General features: G+C 36.9%; 1 protein-coding gene across 5 annotated transcripts in view; it reads left to right on the plus strand.

Moving 5' to 3' along the window:
* ACAP2 (ArfGAP with coiled-coil, ankyrin repeat and PH domains 2) overlaps positions 1-25,365 on the plus strand; it is a 162,286-nt gene that overhangs the window by 50,476 nt on the left and 86,445 nt on the right. For 4 of the 5 annotated variants that reach the window (XM_020877838.2, XM_020877840.2, XM_020877842.2 and 1 more), the window contains exons 2-4: positions 7,140-7,197; positions 15,636-15,755; positions 16,531-16,584. In XM_020877838.2, coding sequence (XP_020733497.1) covers positions 7,140-7,197; positions 15,636-15,755; positions 16,531-16,584 — 232 coding nt within the window. The remainder of the gene's footprint in view (positions 1-7,139; positions 7,198-15,635; positions 15,756-16,530; positions 16,585-25,365) is intronic. The other variant, XM_070466206.1, reaches the window with a different exon arrangement.

The raw sequence follows: 25,365 nt of genomic DNA on the forward strand, positions 1-25,365 counted from the left end.
ACTGCCCACAGTGAGTAAAGCTGTTGAGCTGAGAAGAATTGATTGGGAATGGTAGGTCATGCTAGGCATATAGGCAACTCCTCTGAGTAAATGGTTATTCAGTTTATATGCAGCTTTTTAAGCATATGTATATTATATAAAACAAGGAACATAGATGTTTCAAATTCTATACATTATAGTTTTTTATTTGATCTCTTTCATAATTCTTTAGGAGGTAGTTATGACAGAGCCTCAAATCCATGTTTAATGCTGTGAGGATATTTATGTGCTTAACAAGTGATCTTGAACACCCCATAGTTGCATTTTAGATTGCACAATCATATGACCTAATCTTAGGTTATAAATTCCCTTTTAAGCATATTGCCAAAGCTGAAGTGGAAGTGTTTTTTTTTAAGGATCTCAAATGGATGGGTAATTTGTTTTTTTATTACTCTTCCTGTTTCTTTCAAATAATTTTCTTTCTTAAAGAAAATGCAATACTCTTTTCACACATACTATTTAGTTGTTTTTATGGATAAACTCTTAAAAATGGTGGTTTAAGAAGTTTATTATAAATCAACTGTATTTCAATAAAAAACAAACAAAAAAAAGGTTATTTCTACATCAGAGATGTACAATTATCTGGGTGGGAGAGTTCTATTTTTGTGCTTTTCATAGAGCTTTGTTTAATTCACAGCCCAAAGTGATCACCATGTGACTAGAAATGGCTCAGTGTTAATACTTGCTGCTGTATTTTTTCCCATTTTAGCTTTATGTTTTTATTTTTAGTTAACTCTTTTGTGAGTTGATCATAAAAAACTGTGACACATGAATAGATAAAATAATGAAGTTTTTATTAAAAATAAGGTGATTCAAACAGCAGCGTCCCACTGTATAGCATATGTATATATGTTAATTGCACAATCGTGCTTGATCCTTTGCAACCCTATGGACTGTAGCCTGCCAGCCTCCTTTTCTCCATGTAATTCTTCAGACTGTAATACTGGAGTGGGTAGCCATTCCATTCTCCAAGGGGTCTTCCCGAGCAGGGACTGCCCCTAGGTCTCCCGCACTGCAGGCAGATTCTTTACCATTTGAGCCACCAGGGAAGCCCACAGTAGAGCACAGAAACGATATGCAATACCCTGTTATAAATTCAAAGTGTTAGCCAGCCGTATCTGACTCTTTCTGACCCCCATCGACTGTAGCCCGCCTGTCCGTGGGATTTCTTGGGCAAGAATACTAGAGTGGGTTGCCATTTCCTTCTCCAGGGAATCTTCCCAACCCAGTTATTGTACCTGGGTCTCCTTCATTGCAGGCAGATTCTTTACTGTCTGCGCCACCAGGGAAGCCCATAGTGTGTTATAAACCATAATGGAAAAAGAACAGAATATATATAACTGAATTACTTTGCTGTACAAAGCTATTCAAAACCCTAAAGGATGATGACATCAAAGTGTTGCATTCAATATGTCAGCAAATCTGGAAGACCCAGCAGTGGCCACAGTACTGGAAAAGGTCAGTCCTCATTCCGGTTCCCAAGAAGGCTGGTACTAAAGAATGTTCTAATCATCAGACAGTTGCACTCATCTCCCAAGCTAGTCAGGTCATGTTTAAAATCTTGCATGCTGGGCTTCAGCATTATATGAACCGAGAACTTCCAGATGTCCATGTTGGGTTTAGAAAAGGTAGAGGAACCAGAGATCAAATTGCCAACATTTGCTGGATCACAGAGAAGGCAAGGGAAGTCCAGAAAAGCATCTACCTCTGTTTCCTCGACTGTGCTAAAGCCTTTGACTGTGTGGATCATTATTAAACTATGGAAAGCTCTTAAGAGATGGAAATACCATATCATCTTACCTGTCTCCTGAGAAACCTGTATATGGATCAAGAAGCAACAATTAGAACCCCTATGGAACAACTGATTGGTTGAAGTTTGAGAAAGGAGTATGATAGGCTGTCTGCTGTCACCCTGTTTGTTTAACCTATACACTGAACACATAATGAGAAATGCTGGGCTGGATGAGTTACAAGCTGGAATCAGGATGGGTGGAACAACCTCAGGTATGTGGATGACATCACTCCAATGGCAGAAAGTAAAGAGGAACTAAAGAGCCTCCTGATGAGGGTAAAGGAGGAGAGTGAAAGAGACAGCTTAAAACTATTAAAAAAGCTAAGATCATGGCATCCAGCCCCATTACTTCCTGGCAAATAGAAGGGGAAAAGTTGCAAGCAATGACAGATTTCCTCTTCTTGAGCTCTAAAATAACTGCGGATGGTGACTGCAGCCATGAAATCAGAAGACGATTGCTTCTTGTCAGGAAAGCTATGGCAAACCTAGACAGTATGTTGAAAAGCAGAGACTTTACTTTGCCAACGAAGGTCTGTGTAGTCAAGGGTATGGTCTTCCCAGTGGTCATGTGTGGTTGTGAGAGCTGAACTATAAAAAAGACAGTGTCAAATAATTGATGCCTTTCAACTGTGATTCTGGAGAAGACTCCTGAAAGTCCCTTGGACAGCAAGGAGATCAAGCCTTGCTTGACAAGTTTGATAAGAGTGACAAGGAGATCAAAGATCAAACCTTGCTTGATAAGCTTGACAAGGAGAGCAAAGGTCAGACCTTGCTTGATAAGATTGACAAGGAGATCAAAGTCAATCTTAAGAGATATCAACCCTGAATACTTGTTGAAAGAGCTGAAGCTGAAGCTCCAGTATTTTAGTCAACTGATGCGCACATTGGAGAAGTCCCTGATGCTGGGAAAGATTGAAGGCAGGAGGAGACGGGGACGACAGAGGATGAGACGACGCACAGAGGATGAGGAGGCACATGAGTCTGAGCAAGCTCCGGGAGTTGGTCACAGACAGGGAAGCCTGGCATGCTGCAGTCCATGGGGACACACAGAGTGGGACACAGCTGAGCGATTGACCTGAGCTGATGTCATTCATGTATTAAACAGCATTTTTATCCATGTTCTTGCTTTTGATATTTATAGCGAGGAGTCAGTAAACTTTTTCCATAAAGGGTCAGGTAGTAGCAAATATTTTAAGCTTTTTAGACCATATATTCTCTCCCTACTGTTCAACTCTGCCAGTAGGATGTGAAAGCTTACCTAGGCAGTGTGTCAGTGGATGAGCTTGACTGTGTTCCCATAAAACTTTATTTATGGACACTGGAATATGATTTTCATAAGTCATTAAATATTATTTTTCTTTTTTTTCCCAACCATTTAAAAATGCAAAAATTTTTAGCTTACTGTTTACATGGTGGTAGGTTAAGGGCCACATTGTCTGATAGGCTGTCATTTGCTGACCCCCCTCTCGTAATGATCCTCTGAGACTCTGCTAACTGCCTTCTGTGTTTTTGCCCTTTATTTTACCATCTTTTAACATTATTTTACATGTTTCTTGTTTTGCTACTTAATCATGTGTTTTCTTTCATTGTTAATGTGTGTGTAACTTTTAAAATTTAATACATTTTATTACATTTTAAACTATGGAGGATAGGCTCAGTAATGTCTTCCCTTTAATGCCTTGCACATTTTACAAAAATTATATGCTCAGTAAGGGCTTCCCTGATGGCTCAGTTGGTAAAGAATCCATCTGCCTGCAATGCAGGAGACCCCAGTTAGATTCCTGGGTAGGGAAGATCCGCTGGAGAAGGGATAGGCTACCCACTCCAGTATTCTTGGGCTTCCCTTGTGGCTTAGCTGGTAAAGAATCTCCCGCAGTGTGGAAGACCTGGGTTCGATCCCTGGGTTGGGAAGATCCCCTGGAGAAGGGAAAGGTTACTCACTCCAGTATTCTGGTCTGGAGAATTCCATGGACTTATAGTCCATGGAGTCCCAAAGAGTTGGACATGACAGAGCGGCTTTCACTTTCACTTTCACATGCTCAGTAAGTATTTGAGAGAGTTGGAAAGGAGTGATGTCTGTCTTTCACTATTTGAAGGATTGTTGTGTAGATTGTTTTACTTATTCATTTGTATAGTAAAGATGTGTTCCAGAATGATTCTGTAGAAGTAGAAGTAGATTCTGTAGTAGTAGAAGTAATAGGAAGGTAAAATTCACCTCAGAATTCAGGGAAGAGAAAGCAGAGAAGGAAGCTCTTATGGATTGAGTTTTTTGTGATGACATATGTACTGTGGCCAGTGATACGGACAGTCCCTCCTTTAACCTTTACTTAACCTTTATTTTAAATAGGTATTTCTTTACTCAGTTTACAGATGAAAAAAACCAGGTAAAATACCTTAGCCTTAAATATGAGTGGTAGGACGGAATTTGAACCCAGACTATGTTCTTTCCATATATTTGACTTATTTATAGTAAGAATATACAACAACTTATCAGGCTGCCTTAGACACTATTTACTTATTGCTACAAGTTTTCACAAACACATCTTAAATAACCAAGGACAGAGACTTTTTTCTTAGAGAAGGTGAAATGTTGAAGAAACTCCATGATAACCTTTTATTCTTTGAATATGTGATTACAAAGAGCTTTATTCTGAAATGATAGGCAAAATGCATGTTCTCTCATACTTTTGTACATAACTTTTACCTCTTTAAAGAAGGGTGTTTAAAAGTGTTTCACAAATAAATTCATAGAATTCTACAATGAAATAAAATTGAGGAATGTACACGAAGTTTCTATCAAACTGTATGTTTAGTAGAAACCAATGATAAAATCAAATCTTAAAGCTGATTATTTTAGGTAATTTTCTTAAAGTTGAAGATTGAATCAAGCTAAATTAAATGAAGGTTAAAAGTATAAATGGAGAGAGAATACCCTGGTGGTCCAGTGGTTAGGCCCTCCTGCTTCCACTGCTGGGGGCCTGGGTTCAAACGTTGCTTAGGGAACTGAAGATTCATTCTGCAAGCCTTGTGGTGAGGCCAAAAAAAAAGTGTCAATGAAGAAAGTTTCTGACAGTAATTAATTGTGGAGTTTCTTTTTTGACTCAGCAGACATTTTGAGTGTCTACACTGCTACCAGGAGCTCAGACTAGTGAGAGAAGTAGACAGAGATAGAGATACCAAGAGGACATACCTCCTGGGAAGGTGATATCGGAACTTACCCCCTTTATTAACTTTAAAATGCTATCTAAAATCATTGAAAATATTAAAACAGTCTTGAAGTGTAAGCATAAAAAGTGTAAATCCTTTTTCTTACTCTCTGCTCTCTGATCCCCATTCTTCAGAGTTATAGTTAGCAGACTGGTAAATAGGCTTCCAGATTTTTTTCTTATGCATATACCAGTGGGCCTCCCTGCAGAGAAACTGGACTCACGCTGTATATAATTTTGTAAATTGCTTTTCCTCCCTTGTGGTACTTTGTAATATACATGTTTCCATGTCAGTAGGTACAGATCAATCTCATTTAAAAACCTGCTACCTCGGTGATGGGATGCGAGCCCACCATTTGTTTACATTATTCCTTATTGCTGGGCATGTAGGTTTTCAACCTGTTTACAAAAAATAAATATCCTTGAACTAATATGCTTTATTTTGTGAATTGTTTAAATGATGAGTAACACAGAGGCAGTTGAAGAGATGAAGTTAATGCAAAGGGGAAATGTTTTCTAGGCTAAGGGAACAGTGTGTCATTTGGAAAACTGCTGCAGAAAATGAACTTTTAGTTTAGGGGAGAAGCATTTCTCTTTCTATGCTGTGGAAGTATAGTGCCTTTTGTTTTCTTGAACGGTGTGCTAGGATATTTCATTTTATAGAATTGGCATTTCTTTCCTGAGTAATTTATAGTTACATAATTTCCTTATTTTGGAGATTGAAAACTTTTCCAATAAATGTTGCCAGGTAGAGAATTAGAAGGACTTCCCAGGTGGCTCAGTGGTGAAGAATTCGCCTACCGTTGCAGGAGACGTTAAGAGACATGGGTTCCATCCCTGGGTCAGAAAGATCCCCCTGAGAAGGGAATGGCAACCCACTCCAGTATTCTTACTGGAGGAATCCCATGGACAGGAGCCTGGTGGGCTGCATACAGTCCATGGGGTTGCAAAGAGTGGGACATGGCTAACAACTGAGCATGTATGCAGAAAAGTAGAACCACAAGCTGATGATAATGGTCATTCAAGAGGCCACACAGAGGTTAAGTGGGTACTTTTGGGAGTAGAGCTTACATCTTACCTATTTTTCTCTTCTTATCACTAACTGAGAATTCTTGCCCAGAGTTCAAAATGGGTTTTTGGGTGGCTACTTCCCCACTGTTATCCATTTGAAGCAAATATTGGTAAATGAAAAAGCAGATATTGTGAATTTGCTAGTTAATCGAGTAGTTGTCTGAAAATTAAACTGATAGCTTAAAGTAGATGAATAACATTTTTTTACTCTTAAGTATTGTTGTTGTTCAGTCACTCATTTGTGTCTGACTCTTTGTGACCGTATGGACTGCAACACGCCAGACTTCCCTGTCCTTTCCTGTCTCCCAGAGTTTGCTCAAACTCATGTGCAGTTGAGTTGATGGTGCCGTACAACCATCTCATCCTCTGTCACCTTCTTTTTTTTGTCACCTTCTTAAGTATGCAAAATCTTAAGTATAAGATCTTGCTATCCTTAAAAAGTTTTAGTTGCTGCTTTTCTTCACCCCTTAATTTCCAATTTTGGAAATGTTGTCCTATAACGCATACCAAGTACTATTTTACTGTTAGAATTTTGTCATTCCTAGGGGAAAAGAATCTGCTGATTTCTTTAAAAATACATTGGAAACAAAATGGTATATTAAATACGGGTAATAAATATCTTTATGGACTATTTCTAAAAGTAAAAGCCTTTATTTTTGGTTGCCAAGGATGCTTTGTTGTTTACATGTGCTTTGTTGAATAGAAATACACGAGTTTTGTAAGGCTCAACTTTCAAAATTTCTTGCTTGTTTTTAAAAACCTAATGCTAAATAGTTCTAACTAGTGTTATTAATTTGAAGAGTATGAATACTTTGAGTAAATTAGCTTGTGTTCTATTACATTAGACAATAATCTATCATCTGTTGTAACACATGATTATGAAATATTCATACTTTGTTCTAAGGGAATTGACACTTTACATGAAGTGTAGTTTTTAAGCATCCATACCTACTTTTTCACTTGGAGTTAGACTTTTCAAGAGTAAAGTATACATTTAAACACATTAACTTATTTTTGTTTAATTTTTCTAGGGCTGCTTTGGAAGAAGTGGAAGGAGATGTGGCAGAATTGGAACTGAAACTTGATAAGGTAAATTTTACTTTAACTTTTTAAAACAGTAGTTCTTGTTTTGTATACTGATTTGTGCCTACAGTGCCAGATGGGTCGTGTGATTTCTTTTATATCCATGAAGGTAAATGCTAATATTATCCCGATTTTACACATACAGAAGTTGAGGCTAGAGATGTTAAGTAGTTGGTTGAAAATTTAATCTAACTGGCAGAGCAAGAATTTGAACCCTGTCTGACTAGTCATCTTTTATACCGTTGGAAGTTTGTTTCCTACTCCATCAAAAAGATTGCAGTATAACTTTTTGTTGCTTAATGGATAGCATACATAACCTAACCATTCTTGGTTGTATATTTGGGTTTGGTTGTGTTCAAACATAAAATTTTTAATACTCATTCCATTTTTTAAAGCTAATGCCAGAAATACTGAATATTTATTTAATAATTGATATTGTCATATTCTATGCAAGGGTAAATGTACATTGATTCCTATCTTCTGTGTTAATTATTGATAATCTCTCTTTTTTTTTGGCCTCTATCTCAGAAATGTTATCTGTTGTATAACAGAAATATAAGAATGAATAAGACATGGCTTCTGATTTTAAGTAACCGTTGTTCATTGTTAAAATTTCTGGAGACTAAATGTGTTTATTTGAAATACCTTTTCTGAAGATAATTTTCTGTTTATTTACTTACTATTGTAAATGGAATTGTTTTGGAAAGGAGTGCTTATCAAATGTTACTGTGCATAGGAATATGTGGGGTTCTTGTGAAAATACAGATCCAGATTCAGTAAGTCTTGGTATCTGAGATTCTGTTTGTCTAGCCAGATTTTAGGTGACACAAATGCTGTTGAATAGACTGCACTTTGAATAGCAGTGATGTAAGATACATTAATTAGACTGAAGATTTTCAAATGTTTCGAAATCATATGTATATATAATGTAAATAGTATAGAAAATATATAAAGCAGTAGCTGTTACATATGTCAGACAAAATAATTTCAGAAAATGTTTAGTAATAAGTTATTTTTGTGCACTTTGATATATAGTATGTTTGGGAATTTTAAAATAGTCCTGTGAAGTCGGTGGGGCAAGTGGATTATTTCCATTTTCAGGATGACAGTAGCAAAGCCCAGAAAGTAAAGAGGAATTGGTTCAAATCACAGAGCTTGAGAAGGCAGAACTAGGCTTAGAATCCCATCTGTTTTTAGTTCAGCGCTCTTTTTGTACACCACTGTACTCCTGAGTCTATGTTGAGGGGCACATGCTACTTGAAAGTTTTCTGAGGAACCCTAGCAAACTTCCAGGCAAATGTTTTAAAAAATAAATGTTAGAATTTTTGGTAAAGATATTTTCAGAAACCTTATTTTTTATTTAAAATTATGTGTATGGGATCATTGTTATTATTGTCATCATTATTATTATTTTACCCTGATGTATTGCATTTATTTTTAAGGACTCTATGAAACAAAGTTTTTAAACTCTTAAGGTAGATAGCAGAAGATGTAGCTTTGATTTTCTGGTAGATGTATGAGAGAATATATAGAAGGATAAAGTTTCTTTCTTTCTTTTTTTTTTAAAGAATCACAGAGTAGTACAATGAGGGTATCCATTTTGTCTGGGTAGATTTGCATCTAAATCAAATAAAACCTGTGTGTCAGGGGGGACCTCAGAATTTAAAGTATCTAAACAGACTCCTCTTACAGTATTTTGTTAATGATTTTGCTTTTATGAGCAACTATCTTTTGTTTTCACCCCTTTATATCATTTGGTTGGGGTTGAGAGACTGGTAGAGTCTTAAACCAAGAAGTCCAAATCTAAAGCAAGTTGTCAGAGTATTACTATACAGTACTAAGAACTCTCAACCCTTTCTTGAGTCTGTACCAGGACTTTCCAGGTGGCTCAGTGGTAAAGAATCTACCTGCCAAGCAGGAGATGCCGGTTCAACCCTTGGGTTGGGAAGATCCCCTGGAGAAGGAAATGGCAACCTACTCCAGTATTCTTGCCTGGGAAATCCCATGAACAGAGAAACCTGGTGGGTTATAGTTCATGGAGTCACAAAAGAATCAGATACAACTGAGCGACTGAACAATATCAACAGAGTTGGACCAATAAGGACATCATGGAAACTTCGACACATTTTAAAACATATTTCTCTACTTTAAGATCTTGATCCCTTATATAATGTCCCTTTCCCAAATTCTTAAGCTTTCATTGATCATTTTTACTCTGGAATTATGAGGAGGTACAATTAGAGAAGAGGCCTGTGAGGAGCAAGAGCTGGTTGTTATTGAAGGTGATGGCATTAGTGGAGGGGAAGGATTATCTAAGGCTAGTTTAGTGATTTCATAACTTTGTGCAGGGCAAGTTGTACCTGTAATATTGCAAATCATGGTAGTGACAGGTTTAACTAGTTTGCTGACTTAGCTTATATTTGTTTTGCTTGTAAATATATGCCATCGGTAGTTACACTCTTTCTAATGAGTAATGCTCCATAAATGAATGGCATTATTTGACTAGGTCCAATTATTTATCCATTCTGCCTGGTATTCTGGCATTGGCAACATCACAGAGCATCATAGTTGCCATCTAGGTATAATTTCCATATCTGTTTAAACTTCTCATTGAAATGGCTTGCTCTTTTTTAAGTAGATACCCTTTAAGATACAGCTCAAGTACTATCAAACAGTTTTTTTTCCCCAGATATTACATTATTTCTTGCATTTTTACATTTCTTACATTTAAAAAATATATTTCCATTGAAATTATTATAATATTATTGTAATATTTGGTTTATAACATAGTCTAGTATGAAAGAGCGCAAAGCCTAGAGCAACGCTGCCCATATATGAGTCAGGCTCTACCACTCACTAAGCCATATGGGCCTTGGGCAAGTTCCTAAACCTTGCTATGTCTGAGTTTCTTGTCTCCAAAATGGGGAAGATAAGAGTATCTATCTCATAGGGTTATCATGTGAATAAGATGTGTTAATACATATTAAGTGCTTTGGCACATGGTAAGTTCTAAATGAATGTTAATGTTGGTGATGTCTCTTCAACAGACTTTGGTCTGTCTTGAAGACAGATTGTCTTTAACAGAGGAAAAATCCCCTCATTTTACTGTTAGGTAAAAATCTTCCTTCTTTGTAGGTTATGTTATGTGATTTAGTTACAGCTATCGTCACTGTCATCTAATAAGGACTTTTGACAGCTGGCAAAGTATTTATCTATCTCCAAGTCAGTCCTTCTCCCGAATAACTGCAGTATATATTTGATTCAGCTATATGACACATTGATTTTCTCTCCAGCTCCTGTGATAGTGACCTTATTTTAATTCTGTTACCTGTTTCACCGGCCAGATGCTGTGCCTTGTTGCTCAAAGTTGTAATCTCTGAAACTGGAATAATCTTTGATACCTTACTTTCTGATGGGAGTCTCTGGTCTTTGCAGTTCTCATCTTGGACTCCTCCTGCTTCTGTTTTTCAGGTTTATCTAGATCTCTAGTCTTAAGTCTGTCCACTTTCAGATCCCTTTTTTATTCAGGGTACTTTTTAAAAAATAATTTTTTAAGTAAGGTTAAATTCACCTAATATAAAATCTACCATTTTAAAGTTTGCAACTCAGTGTTTTTTAGTATATTCACAGTGTGTACAACTATTGCTACTACTTAATTTCAGAACATTCCTCTTACCCTAATAAGAAACTCTATACACATTAGCTGTCACTTCCAATTTCCCTCTCCCTGTATACTCTGGCAACCACTAATAAACATTCTGTCTCTACGGATTTGCCTATTCTTTTACATTTCATATAAATGGAATCATGCAATATTTGACCTTTTGTGGCTGGCTCCTTTCACTTAACATAATGTTTTAAAAGTTCATCTGTATATGTTGTAACATCTTTAGTATTTCCTTTTTAGTGGCTGAATAATATGCCATTGTATGGATGTGCCATGTTTATCTTTTCATCCGTTGATTGACATTTGGGTTGTTTCCACTTTTTGGCTGTTAAGTATAATATATCTGTGAACCCTTATAGCCTGCTTTTAACTTTCTATTATCATTTCTCTTCTGAAGACCTCCATTTCCCTTTCATAGCACCTATTCTGCAGAATTTTGGCTGTCTAATCTTCTATATTCTCTGTCTCATACCTGGGCTACAGAGTCCTTAAGGAAAAGTTACACACTTGTTTGGTGAAACGGATTGGTGGGATTCTTGATGCAAAGCAGTTTTTTCAAGGCTCAATCAGGTTATCTTACTGTCTTTCAGTTCAGTTCAGTTCAGTTGTGTCCGACTCTTCGCGACCCCCATGGACTGCAGCTTGCCAGCCCTCCCTGTCCATCACCAACTCCCAGAGTTTACCCAAACTCCACTTGACTCCATTGAGTCGGTGATGCCATCCAACCATCTCATCCTCTGTCATCCCCTTCTCCTCCTGCCCCCAATCCCTCCCATCATCAGGGTCTTTTCAAATGAGTCAGCTCTTCACATCAGGTGGCCAAAGTATTGGAGTTTCAGCTTCAACATCAGTCCTTTCAATGAATATTCAGGACTGATCTCCTTTAGGATGGATTGGTTGGATCTCCTTGCAGTCCAAGGGACTCTCAAAAGTCTTCTCCAACACCACAGTTCAAAAGCATCAATTCTTAGGTGCTCAGCTTTCTTTATAGTCCAACTCTCACATCCATACATGACTACTGGAAAAACGATAGCCTTGACTAGATGGACCTTTGTTGGCAAAGTAATGTCTCTGCTTTTTAATATGCTGTCTAGGTTGGTCATCTTCCAAAGAGTAACCATCTTTTAATTTCATGGCTGCAAATCACCATCTGCAGTGATTTTGGAGCCCCCAAAATGAAGTCAGCCACTGTTTCCACTGTTTCCCCATCTATTTGCCATGAAGTGATGGGACTGGATGCCATGATGTTAGTTTTCTGAATGTTGAGCTTTAAGCCAACTTTTTCACTCTCTTCTTTCACTTGCATCAAGAGGCTCTTTAGTTCTTCTTCACTTTCTGCCATAAGTGTAGTGTCATCTGCATATCTGAGGTTATTGATATTTCTCCCAGCAATCTTGATTCCAGCTTGTGCTTTATCCAGCCCAGAGTTTCTCATGATGTATTCTTCATAGAAGTTAAATAAGCAGGGTGACAATATACAGCCTTGACGTACTCCTTTTCTATTTGGAACTAGTCTATTGTTCCATAACCAGTTCTAACTGTTGCTTCCTGACCTGCATGCAGGTTTCTCAAGATGCAGGTCAGGTGGTCTGGTATTCCTGTCTCTTGAAGAATTTTCCACAGTTTGTGGTGATCCACACAGTCAAAGGCTTTGGCATAGTCAATACAGCAGAAATAGATGTTTTTTCTTGAAATCTTGTTGCTTTTTTGATGATCCAGCGGATGTTGGCAGTTTGATCTCTGGCCCCTCTGCCTTTTCTAAAACCAGCTTGAACATCTGGAAGTTTATGTATTGCTGAAGCCTGGCTTGGAGAATTTTGAGCATTACTTCACTGGTGTGTGAGATGAGTGTAATTGTGCGGTAGTTTGAGCATTCATATTTAGCAGCTCTTATATTCACTGTTCTCTCAAGATTTACCAGCTTATTCTTCATTCTTAGTAGAGGAACTTGTGTCTTCCTTTTGAGGGGAACACTTTTTATTTCTTGCTTTTAATCTAGAAACTTAACAGAATCTGTCCTTAATCCATTCCACATAAACACACACACACACACACACACACACACACACACACACACACGTTTGAGTGATAAAAACATCCCTTTCCTATGCACTTCCAGACTTAACTTCTTTGAGAAAGACTTTGCTTTAGCCATCTCTTTTCCCTGTCTACATCTCTAAATTGTCCTCTTTTCTAATGTAAAGCCATCATCCTCTGTTTGAAAGAGAGATGCCCTAAGCCATGCTTCTAAGATGTAGGGTGTCTTTATTGTTTCCCATTTCCTTTCCTATAAAATGTGAACACCTTTGCTTTGCCCGTCGTGTTTTTCCTGATCTGGCCCATGTGTACATTTTTGCACTGAACTAAGCTCCTTAGTGCCTCTGGTTTACCCTGCCTTGTAAGCTTCAGGGTTAGCTCATGCTTTTCCTAAAATATGTCTTATTACTCTTATCTGATTGACTAATTTCTGTTGGTCTTCAGGGCTTTTCTCAAGTGTTTCCTTTTGCAGGAGTCCTTCTTTGAACCCCATAGTCCTGGTTAGATGTTCCTCCTTTGTTCTCTCTTGCGTAGTTTTGATGAGCATAGCAGTTGTGTTTGTGCTAAATAGAATTTACCTGCTTTTCTAATGGTTAGGATTTTGTTGTTCAGTTGCTCAGTCGTGTCCGACTCTGTGACCCCATTGACTGCAGTGCACCAGGCTTCACTGTCCTTCATCGTTGCCCGAAGCTTGCTCAGACTCATGTTCATTGAGTCGGTGATGCCATCCAACCATCTCATCCTCTGTCATTCCCTTCTCTTCCTGCCTTTAGTCTTTCTCAGCATCAGGGTCTTTTCTAATGAGTCAGCTCTTCACATCAGGTGGCCAAAGTATTGGAGTTTCAGCTTCAGCATGAGTCCTTCCAGTGAATGTTCAGGGTTGGTTTCCTTTAGGATTGACTGGTTTGACCTCCTTGCAGTCCAAGGGACTTTAAAGTCTTCTCCAACACCACAATTGAAAAGCATCAGCTCTTTGGCACTGAGCCTTCTTTATAGTCCAATTCTCACATCCATACATGACTACTGGAAAAGCCATAGCTTTGGACTATATGGACCTTTGTCAGCAAAGTAATGTCTCTACTTTTTAATACGCTGTCTAGGTTTGTCGTAGCTTTTCTTCCAAGGAGCAAGCGCCTTTTAATTTCATGACTGCAGTCACCATCTGCAGCAATTTTGGAGCCCAAGAAAATAGTCTGTCATTGTTTCCATTGTTTCCCCATCTGTTTGCCATGAAGTGATGGGACCGGACGACATGATCTTAGCTTTTTGAATGCTGAGTTTTAAGCCAGCCTTTTCACTCTCCTCTTTCACTTTCATCAAGAGGCTCTTTAATTCCTCTTTGCTTTCTGCCATAATGGTGGTATCATCTGCATATCTGAGGCTGTTGATATTTCTCCTGGCAATCTTGATTCCAGCTTGTGCTTCATCCAGCCTGGCATTTCCCATGGTTTACTCTGCATATAAGTTAAATAAGCAGGGTGACAATATACAGGCTTGAGGTACTCCTTTCCCAATTTAGAACCAGTCCATTGTTGCATGTCCCGTTCTCACTGTTGCTTCTTGACCTTCATACAGGTTTCTCACAAGGCAGGTAAGGTGGTCTGGTATTCCTGTCTCTTGAAGGATTTTCCAGTTTGTTGTGATCCACACAGTCAAAGGCCTTAGCATATTCAATAAAACAGAAGTAGATTTTTTTCTGGAATTCTCTTGCTTTTTTGATGATCCAACAGATGTTGGCAATTTGATCTCTGGTTCCTCTGCCTTTTCTAAATCCAGCTTGAACATCTGGAAGCTCTTGATTCACATACTGTTGGAGCCTAGTTTGGAGAATTACAACAGAGAATTAGAACAGAATTAGTAGAACAGATTAGAACAGAGATTTTTTTTCATTTAACGTTGCTCCAGATTCCAGGGTAACAGTTTCAAATTATACTCCTGAGATCCTTGTGTTGTCTTCTAAAGTTTTCCTGAGCTGTTTATCCTCTTCTTGGTGACCCCACTTCCCATGCTGTCATTATCCTTCTTCTAGATCAGCTCCACTTTTATCTTTATTATGTTTAACTTTCACCCAAGATATTGTTTGCTTAAAGAAGATGTTTTGTGTGAAATAAAGAAAAAAGAAGGGCTAGAAAAAGAAAAGAAATGGAAAGGAAAAAGAAAGATTAAAAAGGGAAAGAGAAAAAGAGGGAGTGGGGAAAGAGAGAGAGAAGCTCAGTTCTAAGATTTAGTATAGTGCCTAGAATGGTCGGCATTGGAGAAATATGGTTGATTAATCAATTCTGCTTTGATAAGTCTGATACTGAAATGACCAGCATGACTTACCCACAATACCAGTTTACTTCCATTTCCTCCACCATACCACAGTTGTGTTTTTAAAATTCTTTTGTCAAACTGCTTGCTCTGCCTAAGTTTCCTTTTATTCCTTCCAAGAGATGCTTAATACATTTTTGTGGAGTTAAATTACAGGGTTGAATTTAACTTGATAAAATTAAAAATTAACTTGATTGGTGGTTGGTGTTATAAGACACCCTCTGCATCCTGAAAGGTCATCTTTTTTTTTGGATACAGCTCTCTTATGATTTACTTTATAAGCCAAAGGGAAAAAAAAGAATACTTTTCATTTGGTTTCGATTTACTGATGAACTGTAATCTTAACTAGGCATACTCATGTCGTTATTGATAATACTTGTTCAATTAATTAAAAAAATATTTTCAGTTATACAATGTGTTTCTTTTTCAGCTTGTGAAACTGTGTATTGCAATGATTGATACTGGAAAAGCCTTTTGTGTTGCAAATAAACAGTTCATGAATGGGATTCGAGACCTGGCACAGTATTCTAGCAATGATGCTGTAGTTGAGGTTGGTATTATTAAACTTAGTTAAAATGATAAATGCACCATGTTATCAAATAACTATATCTATTTACCTTATTAATAATAGTGGTGGTCCTTAAAATCAGAAGTGGAAAAGCTATCACCTATTGGTGCTATCTTATATAATCCTGTGTTCTAGGACAGTTAGAAGGTGATGGTTGATCTATGTTGTAAATATCTGTTTAGCATACTTGCTGCTAGGTGAGCTGAAGCATCTACAAGGGCACATGAGCAGGTAGGGTAGGATCATGTTTATTAGTGCAAGCAGAGAACATTAACTTAAGACTAGTATCTAACTGTACATTTAGGGGGGCTGCATAGGAAAGTTCTGGCCAACTAGCTGTGTTAGCTTAGACCCCTTGCTATATTATGTGGTATTATAATGTTTCTTTTATGAGGAATAATAGCTAGTTAAAAGAATGGTGGAATTTGGTAATTATGTGATGCATAGATACCTAAATGGGCACAGTCTTGATACGCTCACTTTTAACCTTTAGGTTTATATATGCCATTTTAATTAGTTAGTATAATAGTATTGATAGGCAGTTTAATTCTTTGACTGTTCTTGAGTTTTATGTTACTACCTGTAGACTTCTATGCAGACCATGTCTGAGAAATAGTGAGATTGTCCTAGTGAGAAATATATGTTACTGTTTACACTGTAACTTGATCTTTCAGTTATAAATGCTGAAATTATGTTTTTCCAGTGTATATTAGTAGCTCTTAAATGACTTGGTTTTCTTTTGATTTCTTTCTCATAGACAAGTTTGACCAAATTTTCTGACAGTCTTCAAGAAATGATAAATTTTCACACAGTAAGTGTTAGTAAGTAGGGGTTATTATGGCCATGGTAATGCTTTATTACTTTTCTTTGGTGGCAGTATTTTATAGAATTACTTAAGTTGGAATTCACAGACTTTGATTTATTAGCAACTTTTTAGTTGGGTGGATCTAAAATGCATGTGTGTGTGAGAGAGAAAAGATGGAACTATATATGTGTATTATTTCCCATCCTGTAATAGTGAACTTTAATTTCAATGAAGTGCACACTCATAAAAGTTAATTTTTTCTCTTTAAGTTGTGCCTTTGTAAATTTTTAAGCAGTTATTTCAAGAAGAAAGACATGTCATAATTCTAAATTTGGCTATTTCTTTTAATAACAAATATATCTCCTTTGTCTAATAAGTTGCTAATATTAAAGACTGTTGTGTTCTTTGAGCAATTTATGTGTGTGTTTAAGATATGAGGACAGATCTTTAAGAAGGAGGGATATATATTACTTTTGGAATGTGATGAAATGCCTTTATACATTTTGTAAAAGTTTACTGAAAATATGGTACTTTGTAAACTATATATTTTTTATAATTAAAAAAAATCTAATATGTATGACTCATAATTATTTATTCAGTGCTTCAAAATTTAACTGTCTGTAAGAGGGGAATATCAGTACTTACATTCTTTGTAAATTCTGCTACTTTTTGGTTTTTAGTTAATTTGATTTTCTTGGTTTTTTTTGGACAGCCTATTCAGGATGAATTGATCTGATAATATTTATTTTAATTGTGTTTCAAATTTTATTTATACCAAAATTACCATGTAAAAGTATCTTCTTCAGTTTCTGCTGTCAGTTCTTTTGGTTATGTATCTAGGTGTAGAATTGCTGGGTCATAAGTAATTCTGTGTTTATCATTTTGAGAAACCATCAAACTGATTTCCACAGAGGCTACAACATTTTACATTCCCATTTACATCCCTACTAGCAATGTATGAGTGTTCCAGTTTTTCACATCTCCGTCAACACTTATGTCTGTCTTCCTTCTTTCCTTCCATTTTGTTATAGCCATTGTAGTAGGTGTGAAATGGTATTTCACTGTGGCTTTGATTTGCATTTCTTGCTTGACTAATGTGGTTAAGCATCTTTTCATCTGTTTATTGACCATTTGTATATTTTCTTCTGCTATTGTTACCATTGTTGTCTGCTTAAGTCCTTTGCCCATTTTAAAATTTATTTAAATTGAATTTTTAATATATTCTGGGTATTAAACCCTTATCAGATGTATGATATGTAAATAATTTTTCCTATTCTATAAGTTGTTTTTTTACTTTCTTGATAAATGTACTTTGATGCATTAAAGTTTCAATTGTTTTATTGGAGTATAATGAGTTCACAACATTATGTTAGTTTCAAGTGTATAGCAAAGTGATTCAGTTATACACACACATATATATTCTTTTTCAGATTTCTTTCTATTATAGGTTATTATAAGGTATTGAATATGGTTCCTTGTGCTATACAGTAGGTCCTTGTTATTTACCTATTTTATGTGTGTTAGTCACTCAGTTGTGTCCAACTCTTTGTGACCCCACCAGGCTCCTCTGTCCATGGAATTTTCCAGGCAAGAATATTGGAGTGGGTTGCCATTTCCTTCTCCAATTTTATATGTAATAATGTATATATGTTAATATATATGCCCTCTGCTTCCCCCCCCCCCCCCCCCCCCCCCCCCCCCCCCGCCCTGGCCAACTATCCCCTTTGGTAACCAAAAGTTTGTTTTCTATGTCTGTGAGTTTGTCTAGGTTTTGTAAATAAGTTCATTGATATCAATTTTTTTAAGATTCCAGTATAAGTGATATCATATGATATTTGTCTTTCTTTGTCTTTCTTACTTCACTTGTTGCTACATTTCATTCTTGTTAGTGGCTGAGTAGTATTCTAGTATTATGAGTAGTTGTGTGTGTGTGTGTGTGTACCTACACACCATATCTTTATTCATTTCTCTGTTGATGGACATTTAGGTTGTTTCCATGTCTTGGCTGTTGTAAACACTGCTATGAACATTGGGGTGCTTGTATCTTTTCAAATTAGAGTTTTCTGTGGATATGTGCTCAGGAAGGGGATTGCTGGGTCATATGGCAAATCTGTTTTTTAGTTTTTTAAGGAACCGCTGTACTGTTTTCCATAGTAGCTGCAGCAGTTTACATTCCCACCAATAGTGTATGAGGATTCCCTTCCCTCCACACTCTCCCCAGCATTTATTGTTTTTGGATTTTTTTGATGATAGCCATTTTGACTGTTGTGAGGTGGTACTGAGATATTGTGGTTTTGATTTGCATTCCTCTAATAATTAGTTGATGCTTTTGAACTGTGGTATTGGAGAAGACTCTTGAGAGTCTCTTGGACTGCAAGGAGATCCAACCAGTCCATCCTAAGAGAGATCAGTCCTGGGTGTTCATTGGAAGGACTGATGCTGAAGCTGAAACTCCAGTACTTTGGCCACCTCATGCGAAGAGTTGACTCATTGGAAAAAGCCCTGATGCTGGGAGGGATTGGGGGCAGGAGGAGAAGGGGAAGACAGAGGATGAGATGGTTGGATGGCATCACCAACTCGATGGACATGGGTCTGAGTAAACTCCGGGAGTTGGTGATGGACAGGGAGGCCTGGCGTGATGCAGTTCATGGGGTCTCGAAGAGTCAGACACGACTGAGCGACTGAACTGAACTGAATAATTAGTGATGTTGAAAATATTTTCATGTGCCTGTTGGCCATCTTTGGAGAAATGTCTGTTTAGGTCTTCTGCCCATTATTGATTGGGTTGTTTCTTTTTTTGATTCTTAGCTTTGTGAGCTCTTTGTATATTTTGTATATTACAACCTTGCTGGTTGTAATGTTTGCAAATATTTTCTTCCATTCTGTAGGTTGTCTTTTCATTTTGCCTCTGTGGGTTTATTCCCAGATATTTCATTCTTTTTGAAGGGATAGTAAATGGGGTTGTTTCCTTAATTTCTCTTTCTGATATTTGGTTGTTAGTGTATAGAAATGCAATTAATTTCTGTACATTAATTTTGTATCTTTCAACTTTACTGAATTCATTCATGAGCTCTAGTAGTTTTCTGGTGCATCTTTAAGATTTCCTTTGTAGAGCGTAGAAATGCCACGTGCAGACAGTGACTGTTTCACTTCTTCTTTTCCAGCTCAGATTCCTTTTATTTCCTTTTCTTTAATTGCTGTGTCTGGGACTTCCAAAACTATGCTGAATAAAAGTGGTGAGAATGGGCATCCTTTGTCTTCTTCATTATCTTACAGAAAATGCTTTCATCTTTTCATCATTGAATATGATGTTAGCTGTGGACTTGTCATACATTGCCTTTATTATGTTGAGGTATGTTCCCTCTATGCCTATTTTTGGACTAGTTTTTATTATAAATGGATGTTGAATTTTATCAAAAGCTTTTTCTGCATTGGTTGAGATGATCATATGGTTTTTATTCCTCAATTTGTTAATGTGATGTTATCACATTCATTAATTTGCAGATATTGAAAAGTCCTTATATCTTGGAATAAATCCCACTCGATCATAGTGTATCATCCTTTTGATGTATCGTTGGATTCAGTTTGGATTCATATTTTGTTGAGGATTTTTACATTGTGTTCATCAGTGATACTGGCCTATAATTTTGTTTTTTGATATCTTTTTCTGGTTTTGGTATCAGGGTGTTGGTGGTCTCATAGAATGAATCTGGGAGTGTTCCTTACCTTGCAGTTTCTTGGAATAGTTTCAGAAGGATAGGTATTAACTCTTCTCTAGATGTTTGGTGGAATTCACCTTAGAAAGCTTGTCCTTGGCTTTTATTTGTTGGGAATTTTTAAATTACTGATTCAGTTTATGTACTGTAGTTGACCTGTTCGTATATTGTTTCCTCTTGGTTCAGTCTTGTGAGAGTGTACCTTTCTAAGAATTTGTCCATTTCTTCTAATTGTCTTTTTAAATTGGTGTATATTTGCTTATAGTATTCTCCCTATGATCTTCTGTATTTCTGTGGTGGTGGTTATAACGTCCCCATTTTCATTTCTGATTTTCTTTATTTGGTCCTCTCCCTTTTATTCTTGATGAGACTGTCTAAAGGTTGACATAGAAATGTTTGTAACAGTGACAGGTTTACTTTTTTCCCAATTTGGGTTGCTTTTATTTCCTTTTCTTCTCTAATTGCTATGGCAAGGACTTCCAAAACTGTGTTGAATATAAATGGCGAGAATGGGCATCCTTACTCTTGATCTTAGAGGAAATGCTTTCAACTTTTCATTGTTGAATTAGTTTTCTTTTCAGAGAAGCAACTTTTGGTTTCATTGATCTTTCTGTTGTTTTTGAAGTCTGTTTTTCATTTATTTCTGCTCTGATCTTTGTGATTTATTTTCTTTTACTAACATTGAGTTTTGTTTGTTGTTCTTTCTCTAGTTGCTTCTTGTGTAAGGTTAAGTTGTTTGAGACTTTTCTTATTTCCTTAGGTAAACTTGTATCGCTATGAACTTCCCTCTTAGAACTGCTTCTGCTGTATCCCATAAGTTTTGGATAGTAATTTTCCTCTTTTAGGCATTAGTTTTTAGACATTTAAAAATTTCCTCTTTGATTTCTTTAGTGATGCACTGGTTGCTTAGTAGCATTGTTTAGCTTCCATCTGTCTGTATCTTTTCAAGTTTTTTTCTTGTAGCTGATTTCTAGCTTTATAGCCTTGTAGTTGGAAAAGATATCAGTATTTGATTTAATTTCAGTTTTCTTAAATTCACTGAGGCTTGCTATATGTCCTAGCATGTGATCTATTCTGGAGAATGTTCCTTGTACACTTGAAAAGAATGTGTGTCCCACAGCTTTTGGATGGAATGCTCTATAAATGTCAATTAAGTCCATCTGGCCTAATGTATCATTTAAGTCCCATGTTTCCTTATTGATTTTCTGTCTGATTAATCTATCCATTGATGTAAGTGGGATGCTAACATCCACCACTTTATTGTATTAATATCAGTTTCTCCTTTTTATGTCTTTTAACATTTGGCTTGTATATTGAGGGGCTCCTATGTTGGGTACCTATATATTTAAAACTGTGCTACCTTCTTTTTGAGTTGATCCTTTGATCATCATGTAGTGTCCTTCTCTGTGTCTTGTCTTTATTTGATAGTCTATTTTGTGTGACACAACTATTTCTATTCCAACTTTTCTTTTAATTTCCAGGTGCATGGAATACCTTTTTCCATCCACTTACTGTGAGTCCATATGTGTCTAGATCTGAAGTGAGTCTCTTATAGGCAGCAGTTTTACAGGTCTTATTTTGGTATTTATTCAACCAGTCTCTGTCTTTTGGTAGGAGCATTTATTTCATTTACATGTAAGGTGATGACAACCAATATGTATGTTCCTATTGCCATTTTCTTAATTTTTTTGGATTTGTTTTTGTAGGTCTTTCTTCCTATTTTCTTTTTTTGTTCTCTTTCTTGTGATTTGATGACTCTCTTTAGTGTTCTATTTAGATTCTTTTTTCTTCTTTTTATGTATATCTATTATAGATTATTGTTTTGTGGTTACCATGAGATTTTTTATATAGAAGTCTGTATTTGTATGTGCTTGTTTTAAATTGCTGACCTTTTAATTTCAAACACATTTTAGATAACCTTCATTTGTACTCGCCTCCCCTCATGATCACTGTTTTGGGTATTATATTTTGCATCAGATTATTTTGCACATCTCTTAACTGCTTATTGTGGATACAAATGATTTTTATTACTTTTGTCCTTTAACCTTACTATTAGCTTTGGTTTTGGATTGTTTCCTACCTTTCGTGTGTGTTTGTCTTTACCAGTGAGCTTTTCCGTTCTGTGATTTTCTTGTTTGTACTTGTGGCCTTTTCTTTTCTGCCTAGGGAAGTTCCTCTAGCATTTGTTGTAAAGCTGCTTTGGTGGTGCTGAATTCTTTTAGCTTTTGCTTGTCTGTAAAGTTTTTGACTTCTCCATAAAATCTCAATGAGAGTCTTACTGGGTAGAGCATTCTTGGTTGTATGTTCTTTTCTTTTATCGCTTTAAATATATCATATCATTCTCTTCTGGTGAGTAGAGTTTTGCTGAAAAATTTGCTGATAGCCTTATGGGAGTTCCCTTATATGTTATTTGTTACCTTTTCCTTGTTGCTTTTAATATTCTCTCTTATTTTTGATTCCTGTCATTTTGATTACAGTGTGTTTTAGTGTATTCCTCTCTGGGCTAATCCTACATGAGACCCTCTGCACTTCCTTTGCTTGGGTGACTTTCCTTCCCCAGATTAAGGAAGTTTCAGCTAGTACCTCTTCTAATATGTTCTCAAAACCTTCTCTTCTCTTTTGGGACCCCTGTAATGCAAATATTATCACACTTGCCCCAGAAGTCTCTTAAACTGAGATTTTGTGTGCACTCTTTAAGAGTGAAATCTGTTTCTCCCAATCCTGTGGAGGTTTTGCAGTCAAGCTCCACTGGCTTCCAAGGCTAAAGTCCTCATTTCTTTTCATTCTTTTTTTCTCTTCAGGGGCAGTGATTTCGAAGCAGGAATACTGGAGCAGGTGGCCTCATTTTGTCTAAATTGCTGTTTGTATTTTTATGTTGTACGTTCATTGGGTTTCTTGACCTTGGAAAAGTGACCTTCTGAAGGAGATGTCCAGTGTGTCCCAGCAGTGCCCTCCCCTCTTGTCACCAGGACCTAGGTGCCAAGTAATTCCAGGGTAATGTCTGGCCTGTGTTTGTGAACTTGACTTGCACACTGCAGGACCGTAATTTTTTTGCTTCTAGTGTCTGCCCCCTGGTGGGTAAGGCTGGTCTATAGGCTTGTGGGATCTTCCTAGCAGGAGAGGCCAGTGTTTACCCCCTGGTGGTGGGGCTGGATATTTGTCCTCTGGTGGGCAGGGCCATTCTAGGGGTGTGTCTGGAGGCTGCTGCTCAGGAAATCTTTAGGTAGCCTGTCAGCTGATCAGTGGGAATGTGTTCCCGCTCAGTTTTTTGTTTGGCCTGAGGTGTCCCAACACTGGGGACTGCAGGCTTTTACTTGGGGCTGGGTCTTTGTGCCAAAATATCAGCCTCCGGGAGAGGCCCCACAGGTCAGTGTTTTCCAGTACGTTCACCAGCAGTGTTTGTGTCCCCAGGGTAGGCCACATCCGCCCCCTGTCTCGCCAGAAGACACTCCAAAGATCAGCAGTGGATTCGACCCAGGCTACTATCCAGTTACTGCTTTTGCCCTAGGTCCTGATGCACTTGAAATTTTGTGTGCACTGTTTAACAGTGAAGTCTCTATTTCTCCCAATCCTGTGGAGCTTTTGCAGTCAAGCTCCACTGGCTTCCAAGGCCAAATGTTCTGGGCTCTCTTCCTCCTAGTGCCAGACCCCCATGCTGGGGGGCTTGATGTGGGGCTCAGCATTCACACTCTTGTAGGAGAATGTCTGTAATCTAATTATACTCTAGTTTATGGGTTGCTTACTCTTGGGGGGTGGGGTATGAGATTTGATCATATCACAGGCACACCCCTATTACCAGTCTCATTGTGGTTCTGTCTTTATATCTTTTGTTGGAGAGACTCTTCCCTGGTAGGTTTCAGTTTTTTTTTCAGTGATGGTTGTTCTGCAGATTGTTGTGAGTTTGATGTGCTTATGAGAGGAAGTCATCTTACGATTCAACTCTGCCATCTTGGCCCCTCTCTAGAGGTTTAATTTTGATGAAATCCGATTTATGTTTTCTTTTTTCTCCTGTTACTCTTTCTTTTAGGGCGTATCCAAGAATCCATTGTTAAATCCTAGATCATTCAGATTTGTCCCTTTGTTTTTTCTCCAAGAGTTTTATGATTTTGCACCAACTTGTTTCTAATGACCCCTTGTTAGTTTTCTTTTTGACTTCTGTTGAATTTGGATGCTAGGTGTATGGTATATTTGATTACTTTTAATTCAAGGAATCTTTTGGATTCACAGTGCTTAAACAGTGTAATACAAAGAGAATTAAAATTTTTAAAAAGTTACTGATTTTAAATTAACATAATAAATTTTTTTTGTAACAAAGTATCCTTTGTAATAGCCCTATTCTTGATATTTTCTTTAAATCAGTAAGTCTTATATTATTGCTTTATATAAGACTATCTTTCTCTTTTTATAGTTTTATATGTGAAAAGTTATGATTAAGATAAACTTTGGCAAAGAAATAGTTTAAATGTATGTTGAAGTCTGTCCTGTCAAGAAATCTTAAATTCAGAGTATTTTATAAATTATTCTGTTAGAGTAAATTAAGTCTTTAAAAATAAGGTTTGTTTGAAGCTAGGGCTAAAAGTATAGTTTGCTTCAAGACAATAGAGATTATTAGTCTTTTTAGTGCTAGTGCTGTGAATGTACAACTAGTTTCCTGAACTAATTCCAATAGTGTGTCGTCGTCGTCCCCCCCCCCCCCTGCTTTTCTAAAATTAAAAGCAATCAATGTTTCTTGATTTTAACATTGTAAAAGGAACATAGAATTTAGATAGAAACACCTTTGAGTTTAGGCTTCACTGTTATGAGCTGTATAATTTTGGTCAATTTTTAAAATCACTTTCATTTTTCAGTTTACTGTTGTATAAAAGGGGAATAATAGAATTTGCAATAATAATATGTAAAATGGTGTTGTGATGAGTAACAGAAATTGTGCAACTAGTCCCTGGAGTGATACTTCTTCCTTTACTATATTGCTTGGTATCCATTTGGGAAAATAGAAACCACATATGGTATTTCTTTCTTTTCTCTCTTTTTTTTTTTACATATGGTGTTACTTATAGAAAGATTTTTATAC

This window comes from Odocoileus virginianus, chromosome 4 (genome assembly GCF_023699985.2).
Source record: "Odocoileus virginianus isolate 20LAN1187 ecotype Illinois chromosome 4, Ovbor_1.2, whole genome shotgun sequence".
Classification (NCBI taxonomy): Eukaryota; Metazoa; Chordata; class Mammalia; order Artiodactyla; family Cervidae; genus Odocoileus; species Odocoileus virginianus.